This window comes from Branchiostoma lanceolatum, chromosome 7 (genome assembly GCF_035083965.1).
Source record: "Branchiostoma lanceolatum isolate klBraLanc5 chromosome 7, klBraLanc5.hap2, whole genome shotgun sequence".
In the NCBI taxonomy this organism is placed as follows: domain Eukaryota; kingdom Metazoa; phylum Chordata; class Leptocardii; order Amphioxiformes; family Branchiostomatidae; genus Branchiostoma; species Branchiostoma lanceolatum.
The window spans coordinates 6,631,956-6,644,599 of record NC_089728.1 but is presented as its reverse complement, the minus strand read 5'-3'; the positions used below and the strand labels follow the sequence as shown (position 1 = coordinate 6,644,599).

The following is a 12,644-nucleotide window of genomic DNA, read 5'->3' as shown; positions in this document are numbered from 1 at the left end:
GTCAACACGACTTATGTACCCTCCCAACACTGCCACTTACACACACATACACGGCAAAGTGCAACACAAACAAACGAGCCTACGGTAACATTTCAATTTTCAAACAAAGTTTGCATGCAAAAGTTTCCAGACCGATGTAATGTCACTTGAAGGTACTTTTACATGTTGAGCTACTTTTGACATCTTTTCCTCTAACCACAATTACTGTTAAAACTAGTAAGAGAACTGATCGAAAGTACCAACACCAACAGAAGTACATTATTTACCTCAAATCTATGCCATGACTCAAGTAGTTTGTCATGCTTTCAGTAAAGACGACACCTGTAGAGTGTGCAGACACCTTGTACATCAAACTGGGTTATGGTTGGTTAGTTTGTCGTGTAAACAAGTTACATCCTTCAACTTCTAAATCTAAAGACTCTGTAGGCTTGCCCTACTGGCAAAATTAATGGTAACATGCATAACTTCTTACATGATATTTAAGATGCAGATTGAGATTTCTTCCGATCAACTTGCATTTTACATGTAAGGATCACTTTCTACTACTCCGAAAGATGGGTGCAGCCCCTACCGAGATGCCCTTTCCAGGTTTGAACCAGGGGTCTTCCAGTTATACAGTAAGTACCAACTAATTGGAAGCAGGAGCGCAACTATGAGGCTTCGACCAGCTGAGCTACAGGGATACTGTAGTATCCCCGCTGAGCAACTGTACTACAAAAGTACGAAAGTCCAGGAATCAGAAACATCCATTCACTATTTAGTTTTCAAGCCTACAGCGCTAGCGACTGTCTCATTATCTGTAACAGTAATATCATAACAGATTGCTCATTAGACGGTGGAAAGTCTTTTGTACGGTCTGTTAGGCCAGGAGTCCCACTGATCATGTATTCGCATGGGCTTTGACACCCACAGAGACCGTCCAATTTGCTGGAAAAGTGTAGTTACTTTTATCATAACAGATAGCCTGTTAGATGGGGGAAAGTTGTGTTCTATCACTGTTTCATCCACTTGTCATTTCAAATTACCAATCTGTAGTTACATGTGTTGGTTTCCTAAGAGTGGATTTCTATATGCTTCATCTATCTACTATAAGGGAAACCCCTTCTTTTTAAAAGCCAGATTTCAAGTACTAGGAAATTGCAGACAAAAGGGGTTTTGGAGGGTTACGTCTCTCAGGGTAGCATGCCCCCAGACCCCCCTATATTTCTTGTGCCACCCAGAGCGCACACACCCGTTCAAACTGAGAGGACAGAGAAAAGTGTAGAGATAGAGCACTAATGATGAGTGATGCAGCCCATATGTGACAGATCAGAATTTACTTTTATTGCCTGCCAGATCCGAAACTTGCCAAAGATAGTGAATCATTTTGCAAGGTTTCCCCAGTAATACGTATTACCACAGCGGCGCAGCTTTAAAAATGAAGGACATACATTATTCCAGGCAATGGCTCTACCGTCCCTGATCTATAGAGACATATGGGTCTCCCAGGTCTTCTGTGCAAAGTTCCATGCATTAAGGAATCGGCTCATCGCCTAAAACTCATAATTTCTGGTAAAACGCGGAGATTAGTTGTCGTATAATGATACTTTGGGGAGCCACACTGTGCATAAATAAAGGCATGTTCGCTTGCTATAACAAGGAGGGTAAGAAATACAAATATTCTTTAAATTCTTAGATAACCAGTCCAAACCTTTAGTTGACAGGTGTTAAATCCCTTAAAGAGTACCCGAACTGAGTCTTTTCTATCATTCATACAAAAAATCGATCTTTTCTGAAATCATAAATGCAAGTTTTAGAACAATTTTCCGAGAATAAGTTGCTAAAACTGCCACCTAAAAATGTGTGTTCCGAGAAATCTGGTGCGAATTCAAATGAGATGTAAATGATATGCGTGACGTAAAACTGTTGACTCAGTACTACAACTGTCATGGCGTCGCCAACAGATTGTAGTAAGCCTCAACGTGGTGGAAATCACTGTGTAGCAGGCGGGCCAAATGGAGCTAGCTGCAAAAATGGCAGCTACACCGAAGGTATATCTATGCACCAGTTCCCTCAAGTGAAGAATACCGGAACTGTGGCGGGCAAAGAGAATGAGAAAAGAAGAAAATCGTGGATCAAGTTTGTGAAGCGGCATCGGCACGATTTTGAAGCTTCCGCGTCATCTATGTTGTGTTCCGCACACTTCGAGTCCTCGTGTTTCACCGCCAATCTTGACATCGCAAAGATCTGTGGAATGAGGAGAAGGCTAAAAACAGATGCAGTTCCAACCATAGACATCGCTGGTTTGCCGACGCCAACTGCCCCTGCTACAGATCGGGCGCGTAGACGGGTGAGTTTGATGTCATAGTGATATGTAACGTTATATATTCCCAGTGCAGTGTAGAGTAACTTGCGAATTCTATCCTTTCTTTTTTTATACACCCGCGGTGCCTCCCAACGATTTCTATCATGAAAATAGGAGAATCAAGTAGAATCGATATATGTTAGGTGTACGTTTGGTCTCCAAAAACAAGCAACCTAGTGACATATTTGTCGACGGCGTCTGAAAACAAGCACGCATTTCAATGACAAACAAAATCGTCCCAACGTGACGAAAATGGCGACGCCGCCACATGTTAGCTTTTCGAAATTTACTGTCCGTATTCCTAAATAATTTCAAGAGCTGTTCTTACGATCTTTAGAGTGATTACATTAGTGAGGTATTAGTTTCCGTTGGTCCCGAAAAAACAAACTGCACTAGTGAATCTTATTTGTCAGCATCGTCAACCAAGCGCGGCGTCATTTCCATAACAAACAAACAAAATGGCGCCCGAGCGGGATCCCTGCCACGAAATTTTCTGTCTGTTATTTTTTTATTTATTTCAAGGACTGTGAGCTTTCAAATTTCATCGTTATGATAAATGGTACATACCTAATACACATGGTGTTTTGGCGATGAACAAATTTACAATCAACATATGTTCTAAACTTCTGAGCGACTCACCTAACAAGGAAACACATAATTTATGGAACAAATTACGAGACCGCATGTATCATGCGCTAGCAATGGTTCTTGGCACCAGTGTCGCTTTGATAACTCGGATATTTTGTTAATGCCGATATTGATGTTGACGTATCAAACAACTTAAACGATTTTTTATGTAACTAAACAGGTCGTCCGTGAGGCCTTTGTCTCCGTTGATCCACCAAGTGTTCAAGATGACAACGAACACGCTTCAGGACAGCAAGATGGAGAAAGTGGTCATGGGGTGGTGGACGACAGTGTGCTCGAGCCACCTATGAGGAACTGTGATGGGTGTGATGCTTTGAAGGAGAAAATCCGCGGCCTTCAGAAAACCATCAGTCGGCTGCGAAAGCAGAGAACCAGTCAGCAAGATACACAGGCAGAAACAGATTCAGAATCAGATACAGTAAGTTGTGAAGCGGTGTTGCTCCATCAAATTTTTCTTGTCTTGTGACTGTGAGGCCAGATAAAATGCATGTGCTCAAAGACAAAAATACACAAATAAAGTAGTTATTGCAATTGCTTTGCTTCTGTGTTATATTTTTCCTTTTACATAATTCTTGTAAGATAGAAAGCATAAAGCCAGTATTTCCCTGATGGCTAAAGAAATTGTAGGTATGCTGTGGAAGTACACTGGCTATACTAGCCTGGTATCCGAACCTATTGAACTGTCAAGTCTCTTTTGTCCTGTCCATAAATACAATAGGTTTACCCCTGCTTGATAGATGGCTGTTAGACATTTGAATGATCATCTTCTGTTTGAAATATGGGTGAGCATAGATACAATTAAAAGAGACTCAGAAGCTATAAATAGGTTTGGACACCAGGCTACAGGTACATGATTTATGTACAGGTTACAACCAGTGCCTAAACAAGTTTGGTCAATCTGTCATCTGTAAGTCTGAGTAACTTTTACATGTATCCAAGTGCATTTTAGTAGTGAATTGCTGTCTTAATCTGAGACAATATATTAATCCAAGATTGATAGCATTTGCAAGTTTGCTGTTTTTCATGTGCTTACTTATCAAATTTGTCATCCTTTTGGTCTAATTTCATATCTATCGCCTGTATTGGCCTGTTTCACAAAACATGGTCTTATTTACTTTCTGGCGCTGTCAACAAGTTGCCTTTCTGACACTGTAAACAATAGTGTCAACTAGTGTTCATTTTGTCATGGTACAGATGCAGGTCTATGTACAACAGGTGTTCAGATCTGTAACATTAGTACCTAGATAATTCTACAAGTACAAGTATGAGTAACACTAACAGTCCCAATACAGCATACTGTCATTTTCATACTTCATGTGAATTAAATTCAAATTAACTTCTCACATGCTCAGGTTGATCATGCGTTTGAGGATGCCTTGGAGGACGCTGACACTCCCTCGATTGCGCCATCAAGTCCTTGCGAGGAAGAGGAGCTTTTGGAGGCTGCTGATCATGACGAGGACTATGATCCTGAAGAGGAGTCAGCTACCACTGATGAGGATTCGTCAGCAGCAGGTTCAGATGAAGATGAAGTGGATGGCGAAGGCTCAAGTGCTAGGACTGTGACGTAAGTTATGGTTTAATTGATAAAAATTTTGAAGGTAGTTGTGAACAACACGTATGCTTTTTTATACTACATGTACAGATTTATTCAGAGAGTATACTGGGACCCAGATAGGGAGGTATTGCCTTTGCTTTTTATAATTTCAGAATGAAAGATGTCACAGTATGTTTCGTACATGTAGTTGGCTGACTGTGGATAACTTTTCGCAGTTGTGTTGTAAAGGATAAGCTGTAATTTTTGTTCATTGTCATGTTTTACAGTGTTGAACCTGGAACACACTGTTTCGAAGAGCCCAAGTTCATGGTTTTCTTCAGTATGCTGGTGAGTCTCTTCAGCCTGTTCTGCTTCCGGTGCAAAGAGGAGAGACCCACCGTAACAGTGAAGAAGACTGGAACAATGGCTATCGTGACGCAAAACTGCACATCATGCGGTGAAGATGCCTACACGTGGCGCTCCCAACCATTTGTATTCGGCAAGTACCCTGCTGGAAACATTCTGCTGAGTTTTGGAATCCTGATGTCTGGAATAAGCCTGTCCAAAACACTGCTCCTGTTCAAACACATCGGGCTGTCCATGTTTTCTGGCAGAGCATATCTCAAGCACCAGAAGAAATACCTTGTTCCGTCCATACTCCACTACTGGGAATCGTACCGGCAGAGGCTGATCAACCTACTCAAAGGAGAGAAGAATGCAGTCTGGAGTGGGGATGGCCGGTACGATTCCATGGGACATAGCGCGAAGTATGGAGCGTACACCATGTTCTGCAATACAATCAACAAGCTGGTACACTTCGAGTTGCTGCAGTCCAATGAATGCAAGAACAGCAATGCCATGGAGCTCGAGGGAGCAAAACGCAGCTTTGCCTTCCTGACTGATGCAGGGTTAGCAGTCAAAACTTTCATCTCAGACAGGCACAAAGGCATTGGTAGTTGGCTGAGAGAGGAACAGAAGGGCACTGCACATTTCTATGATTTGTGGCATGTGTGCAAGAGCCTGGTCAAGGAGCTGCGTAAGGCGTGTAAAGAGAAAGGGTGTGAGGTCATCAAAGACTGGCTAAAAAGCATCAAAAAGCACTTGTACTGGTGTGCACTATCCACCTCACAAGGATTTGGTGAGCTTATTGTTGCAAAATGGAAGTCCATTGTGAGGCACATTGCAGGCAAGCATGATGACCACCCAGACACATCCTTCCCCACCTGTGCACACGGTCCACTGGAGCAGGAGAGAAAGTGGATTTTCAGCGGTAAAGTCATGTTCCCATTTTTTGTCAGCTATTATAAATTTGTACACAATTTCTGTATACTACCTGTATTTTGGAGTTATAATTTGACATTTGACAATTGACACCATCCGAAATACCATCATGTACACAAACATGACTAACCGCTGTACACATGTGTTCCTTGCTTTTGAACACAGTGGCTTTTGAACTAAGCGGCTTTTGAACTAATACACAATGATAGTGTAAGCATGTTTATGGTAAAAGCAGGAAACACAGCGGTTATTCATGTTTGAATGTAACATTTTTGCACCTTTACTCCCTGAATGACCCCATGCAACAGGACAGGGTGGATTCAATTTTTTTGTAAACAAATTATTAGAAAATTTACTTTTTGTATAATTTTGTATTGATTAATGTTGTATAATGCAGCTGTTCAACAATCTTATCACCATAAACTTTATGTTAAACAGGTAGCAAGGCCCATGACAAGCTGTCTGCAGTTCTCCTGAAGAAGGACAGACTTGCAGACATCAAGAAGCTGTCTTCAGTGGCTCAAACAAGCTGCCTTGAGGCCTTCCACTCAACCCTCAACCACTGGCATCCCAAAATGACACACTTCTCATGGATGGGGAGCTACTGCAGGTAATGTGTTCCTTTCCTTGATTTACAAGCCAGCTAAAATGTTGTTTTGATGGTGAGGTGTCTTGTCACAGTATTAGTATTAAACTAATTTCTAAACTGCATTCTGTATCTTTTACCTCAGGCACATCCTAGCTGTCCTGCATTTTAACGAGAATCTGAGGCGAGAACCCAAACGCACCAAAGATGGCAGGACATACTACAAGGTCACCTACCCAAAGTTCAAGCTTGGTGAAGAAGTGGTGAAACGTGAACCATCACCACCAACATACAGTAAGTATAATCAACATGGTACATACATTGTGTATTAATGTGGTAGTAGTGGATCTGGGAGTTACCACGGCTGTTTCTACCGTGTGTTACTTACCTTTTGCATTGATAACTATTTCATTTGAAATAGTTATGTTTACTAACTTGACTTTAGATCTGTTTCCCCTTCTTACATTCCAAACAAATAACGTCAATGACCTGGACCGGATGGTTTCCACCATGGTTACCTGTCCTGCTAGCCATGTAGCAAATACTCTGCCAGTGGTCACAATGGTTACTGGCGAAGCTGGTTCTCTTATAACATAATCATATTTTACAACGTTATATATATATACAATTGTACATACACATGTACATAGTTGCCGGACTGATGGTATACCTTGCTACACTGTTAGGCTAAACCATTTTGAGGCGAATACGTTTTATGTATTCGCTTGTACATGTTCAATTAATAGCTGTCATGTTATTTTCATTTAGGTAACAAGGCATGCTATTTTGTGAGTGAGTGGGTGAGTGCTATTTTGCTGCACAGACAAGAGAATTCATATGGTCTAGATATTGAATGCACCATTCTGTACTTTCTGCAGACTATGTCAGTGAGATCAAGAAGGTCATGTTGAACACAACAAAGGACGAGCTAAAGGAGACACGTGAGAAGTACAGAAAGCTGGTTCCGCCACCTCTCTCCAGCCAATTCCCAGACAAGCGGACCAGAGGGGAAGCCATCCAGCGCCATGAAGCCAGGAACCAAGCTCCTACAGAGCTATACCCACCAGGTACATTACTAAATAAAACTACTAGTAATAAAGCCATACTGTAAATGGGAATGCTTTTTCTTCTTACCTATTGATATACTCTTTTTACTAATAGTTTTCCTGTATTTTTTACAGTGCAGGAGCAGGACAACATGAAGTCGCAGCTTGAAGCCGAGGCAGAGACAAGAACTACCTCAGGGGCAAGCAACGCCAGGAAAGCACCAACCTGCAAAAAATGCAAGAATCCTATGAAAGGCCACCCCAGAGGCCATTGCCCCAGTACTTAGATACTGCCTGTGCCTGTAAGACCATATTTGGTTTAGGGCAGATCCACCTTACAGTATTGTGTTTTTCTTTCTTTTCGATTTTTTTTTGGGGAAAAATGACACTTAGTCTTTCAACAACTTGAAGTGTTTTATTGGAATCATTCTCTGTCCTGAGATGAGCTGTACCCTCTGGCTTGACCTGTCGGGCTGAAGTCAGTTCTCACTCTGTTGTAAACACATGCTGGGAGGGGTCTTGCGTGATCCCAGCCGAGGTACCCACACATCCATCTGACAAGCCACCTGTAGGCCACTGCTCTCCGAAACCTGTAACAATTTGAAATGTATTGTAAATAAAAGCACCTTTTTCATAGAGTAGTGTAGAGTCCTTGGCTATGTAGGAATTCAAATTTCTGATGTTACTTGTTGAATAAAGAAGGATGCTTCAAATCATGTGAAAATTTAGGTAATTACAAAGGATATATTACACATTGATATCCTGTCCAGGTAGTAGGAATAACGATTTTTCTGATGTTACTTGTTGAATAAAGAATGATGGTTCAAATCATGTGAAAGTGTAAATTAATAACCAAGGATATCTTACTCATTGATATCCTGTTGACCTCGTCGGCGGTAAGCCCGACCCTGCTTGTCCCGCAGCAGGGGACCAACTTGCTCCAGTACCACCCTCTTAGTCAGGTCAATGTAGTCCTGGTGTTGTGTAACACAGCGTGTGTGCTCAATGCTGCCATCAAACTGAAGTTTGCCAATTGCCGGCCCAACTTCCCAGCAACACCTGTATTCCCTGGCATTTACTAGCAAATCAGTTCTGCACTGATTACACTCGCACCTATAGTAACAAAAAAAACTGAATAAATGAAGACGTCTTTGAGACACCATCAGGTGATTTTGTTAGGGTACACAAAACAATTAATTGTGTTGTCTTAGCCAAGTGCAAAATGTATAGCACATGCCTTTTACGCAATTTCAAGCTGGAAAAGTTTTTTTGCAGTGCGCAAATGACGAGGAAAATACACCACCTGCTGCATTACTAAGGGTATAATGTCCCCCCTGATCTGTCAAATTCGTGCTCCATGATGCAGCTCTACGCATGCATGATCATCTTACTTCATCACTCTAAATGCTGAGTTATTCACGGAACTCTGCACCGGTGAACTTATACCGTGCCGACACGAGACCTCTGTAGCCCCCCTCCCATTTAGAACCGTACGTGGTCAGATCTTTGAAAGCCAAACGAACTCACGCCGAATCGCACTTACATTACAAATTCCATTTTCCGAGTTACTGATTTCCTCAGCATCACGCAAATAAACTCAAACAAATATTCGGCAAGAAAAAAAAAACATGTGTACGTCCACAGAGTTTCTTGTCGCTTCTAAACAAACAAAAATGGCCGACTTTGTTTACAACCGGGAACGCGAGGCCGGGTATAAAGTTGTGACTCGCAAAAGAATTCAAGCGAGCGTCGTCGGCTTTTATCATTTCGGAAACCTATCAAAGAAGGACTAGCTTTCTCACCAGTCGTTTAGGGGAATTCTTCCCTCTAGCCGTGCATCCAATGTAGCTGCCAGAATGCCATCCTCGTCGACTTCTTGTGCGCGAAGTTCGTTTTCTCCTGGCATGGCTATCGGCTCGTCCTGATAGGCATTGACAAACCCTGCCGCAAAAGGTTCGTCTTCACTCTCTGTATCCGCATCAGTAATACTATCTGTATCATCTGTATCAGTAGTTCCTGCGTCGCTGCTGAGGTCGGAAATCTGGCTTTCTAGATCCTGTTCCTCTGACATTACTGGACTTTCAAGGTGAGAGCTTTCACTCGAAAATCTTATAATACAATGTGTGTTATTATAAGAGTCAACAGAAACTAGTGTCCGGACTCCACCGTGATTCTCTTCTTATGTGAAGAAATTCAGATGTAACCCATTATTTGTGAAAAACAAAGGCAGACATCAAAGCACGTTGTCCCTATGAATTAATTCGCATGTATGTGTGTGATACGCTGTGTGAAATTATCCTCGCGCTGTTCTGTGAACTGTGGCGTCAGTATGGACGTGCAAATTTGCTATTGAAGTCGACCCCGCTGAACAATGTTCGATACATGTATAAGCTTCCATGCGAGAGAACAAACACACACGCTTTTGGGGTGTACTTCTTATGGAAATCCTGGTACAAATTGCCGTAATTGGCTCTGTGAGTCTGTACGTCCTTGATTTTATAAACAACGCGCGGGGCTTCCCCGGTGTTACGCAAAGATTTTAGCCCGGACACGAGAGACGCAAGATTCCCGGCACTTCCGGGGTTTTTGCTAACAAATATCTGTACAAGAAATGCACAGCAGATCCATCAGTTCCATACCCTATGAGTACGTAAGTTGATGCTATGATTGGTGTACATTAGAAGCGATGACTATTTTGTGCCTCGCCGATTCTAAGCAAAATGGTAACTCAAGACTGTCTTCCGTTCAGTTACTCACGCCGCCCGTACGAGGTGCAGTATCCAAAAGAGCCTCCAAAATAGATTTTTGTGGCGTGAATTCGGTTGAATTTTTTTCCACCTAACATTGGATGTGTGTTCTTCCGACATACCGATTTTTGTAGCAAAATTTTGATTCCTTTATAAGATATGGGTCCATCAAAGTTGTTGTTTTCACCGTGTCAGCCATACTGGCCAACGGGGAGTCAACAGTATGACGTCACGACCCTTGCCTAATTAGTCGCACCAGATTTCTCAGACCACACATTTTTAGGTGGCAGTTTTAGCAACTTATTCTCGGAAAATTGTTTTAAAACTTGCATGAATGATTTCAGAAAGGATCGATTCTTTATATGAATGATAGAAAAGACTCAGTTCGGGCCATCTTTAAATGTCATAAACTCTTGAAACAATATCATTCAATTTGTTACTAAAGATATAGTTCTAAATGTAGCATACCCACCATGCATATGCATATGATGAATGTAGTTGTAAATTCATTTATTGTGAATACAGTACAGTAGTACAATGGAAATGCCTACATTGTATTTGCGACGGTTTGGGCAATGGGGTGGGTCTTTCAGAAGGGACGTAAAATGGAGATCCCGTGTTTGAGGAGGTGCCTCGAGCATGTTAAACAGGAAGGACTAGCAATCCCTCCACGTAAAAATATACCCTGCTAGTGCTACTGAAATAGCAAGGAAACTTGCTGACCTTAGTGCCACTACTCGACACTAGGCACTACAAGGGACGAATGGGGATATGGAATTATGTAGAACCTCTAAATACAGACCTCAAGGTTGCTCTTTCACATGACCTCTAGGGTAACATTTAATCCTAGTTTCTGTATAAACCTATTTCACTATCCCTTAGTATAGAGGGACAGTTTGAGTAGAGGCATAACAGTTGATCCTTGGGGAAAGGGGGAGGGGGGCAATCTTCAAGGTCGCGCCAAACCTGACCAGACCGCTGGGCTGGATGATTAAAATCTTTTCAATTTCAGGCTTCACCTAACTTTCATCAATCTTCTGAATTTCCAGTAGAAACCATTTTATATCAAAATATAGCTCAATTTCCAAATTCTCCCCGCCCTCCAGATATGCATAGTTTAGATACAGTAAAAAACTGCCCAAGAAGACCACTCAGGAGACAAAATCCAGTCTATGTGTACAGGTGGTCACTATAGGGCGTATTCACCCCTGCCCTCCGTGGGCGGCCATGTTGGTGCTCACCCTGCAGCGAAGTTTCTCGGTGTCCGACGGTCTCTAAATTTCCAATGAATGCGAAGTCGTCTGATCGCTGTTTTATCATATACAAAGAGTCTCCAGCTTCACATCCTTTTCGCTACAAAAATCCAATTTCACCTACTGGAAATGACCCATTATCGACAATCGAGGAAAGGTTTACCCCAGCAGCCTACAATCCTACAAAGGGCGGCCTACAAACATGGCTGCTAAACAGAGTACGCATGAAATCAGTTCACAGCATACAAGTGTTCCAAGGCCTGCAACCACGTAGTACAATGTCTTGAGTGTCGTGAAAATTGTCGTGAAAACATTTTGTTGACAGGGAGTATGTTATGATCGGGAAAGTTCGACGTTGAAAGACCCCCAGTTTACGAACGTATCTCAAGCAACGACTACACGTTGCCGCGACTGTGTTACACAACGGGCCTGTAATTTGCTTTTCCACCAGATACAAAAGGTTTCCATACACACACGTTGATTCTCAAATTTCAACTATTTAGATCCGCTGCTCGTATGTCAGAAATCCACTTTTGCAATTGTTTCAGTCGTTAGTCCCTTCGTACAGATGTTCCCGCACCAAGCCCGCACCTACACTAGAAACGTAAAACCAATCTTACTGTAACCCGATCAGTGTTTGCTTTATCAGTCCCAATCCAACATCTGACCACGAGGCAAAACACCATTAGTATGAGACAAAACGTTTTGAAGGGAAATTGTGAATGGCGTAGAAAACATCTGCCATTTATAAGGAGAGTTCCATAGGGCTCCACTATCAAGTGAGCACCAACATGGCCGACAGTGCTCGTTGCTAGGGGGCGGGTCACGTGACTGAATACGCCCTATAGACATGGTTCTTAATGCTTGTATCTAAGGGACCACCAGAAAGTGGTCCCATGGGCCAGGTGATCCTTGATATGTAAAGGTGGTCACTGCTTATAGGAGTGCATACTGCATGACATTGCAAATGGAGATCTCTTGAGACACACTTTTTCAGGGAGGCACGTATAGAGCTGTGTACTGGTACACTGTACCAATACAGTGCCAGGTACAATCAATTAGGTACAGGTCCAAAATCCCTGACCCTGCTATATCGTACTGGACCTGACTCAGGGGATGGCCACTTTGACAGACAAAATTACTATGAAATTACCGTGGCAGTGCTCTAAAGCTACTCTAAAGCACAGAAAGCAAATTTTCAT

At 42.3% G+C, this 12,644-nt stretch overlaps 2 protein-coding genes across 2 annotated transcripts; one reads left to right on the top strand and one right to left on the bottom strand.

Annotated features, from left to right (window-relative positions):
* Positions 1-1,728: 1,728 nt before the first annotated feature.
* LOC136438895 (uncharacterized) lies at positions 1,729-8,273 on the top strand. Its single transcript, XM_066433916.1, has 8 exons — positions 1,729-2,329; positions 3,153-3,410; positions 4,345-4,559; positions 4,817-5,799; positions 6,249-6,420; positions 6,542-6,690; positions 7,275-7,463; positions 7,578-8,273. The coding sequence occupies exons 1-8, from the start codon at positions 1,928-1,930 to the stop codon at positions 7,727-7,729; spliced, it is 2,520 nt and encodes an 839-aa protein (XP_066290013.1). The 5' UTR covers positions 1,729-1,927; the 3' UTR covers positions 7,730-8,273.
* LOC136438896 (uncharacterized) lies at positions 7,838-10,587 on the bottom strand. The gene is made up of 3 exons (XM_066433917.1): positions 9,245-10,587; positions 8,310-8,555; positions 7,838-8,032 (listed from the first exon to the last, which is right to left on the bottom strand). The coding sequence occupies exons 1-3, from the start codon at positions 9,511-9,513 to the stop codon at positions 7,867-7,869; spliced, it is 681 nt and encodes a 226-aa protein (XP_066290014.1). The 5' UTR covers positions 9,514-10,587; the 3' UTR covers positions 7,838-7,866.
* Between the last annotated feature and the right edge of the window lie 2,057 nt (positions 10,588-12,644).

Excerpts from the sequence above, each read along its gene's own strand:
- LOC136438895 (XM_066433916.1), top strand. The coding sequence starts at position 1,928 with ATGGCGTCGCCAACAGATTGTAGTAAGCCTCAACGTGGTGGAAATCAC. Across the intron at positions 6,691-7,274 it reads ACCATCACCACCAACATACA|ACTATGTCAGTGAGATCAAG; the intron begins GTAAGTATAATC and ends TACTTTCTGCAG. Across the intron at positions 7,464-7,577 it reads TACAGAGCTATACCCACCAG|TGCAGGAGCAGGACAACATG; the intron begins GTACATTACTAA and ends TATTTTTTACAG.
- LOC136438896 (XM_066433917.1), bottom strand. The coding sequence starts at position 9,513 with ATGTCAGAGGAACAGGATCTAGAAAGCCAGATTTCCGACCTCAGCAGC. Across the intron at positions 8,556-9,244 it reads AGAATTCCCCTAAACGACTG|GTGCGAGTGTAATCAGTGCA; the intron begins GTGAGAAAGCTA and ends TTGTTACTATAG. Across the intron at positions 8,033-8,309 it reads GGTCAACAGGATATCAATGA|GTTTCGGAGAGCAGTGGCCT; the intron begins GTAAGATATCCT and ends AAATTGTTACAG.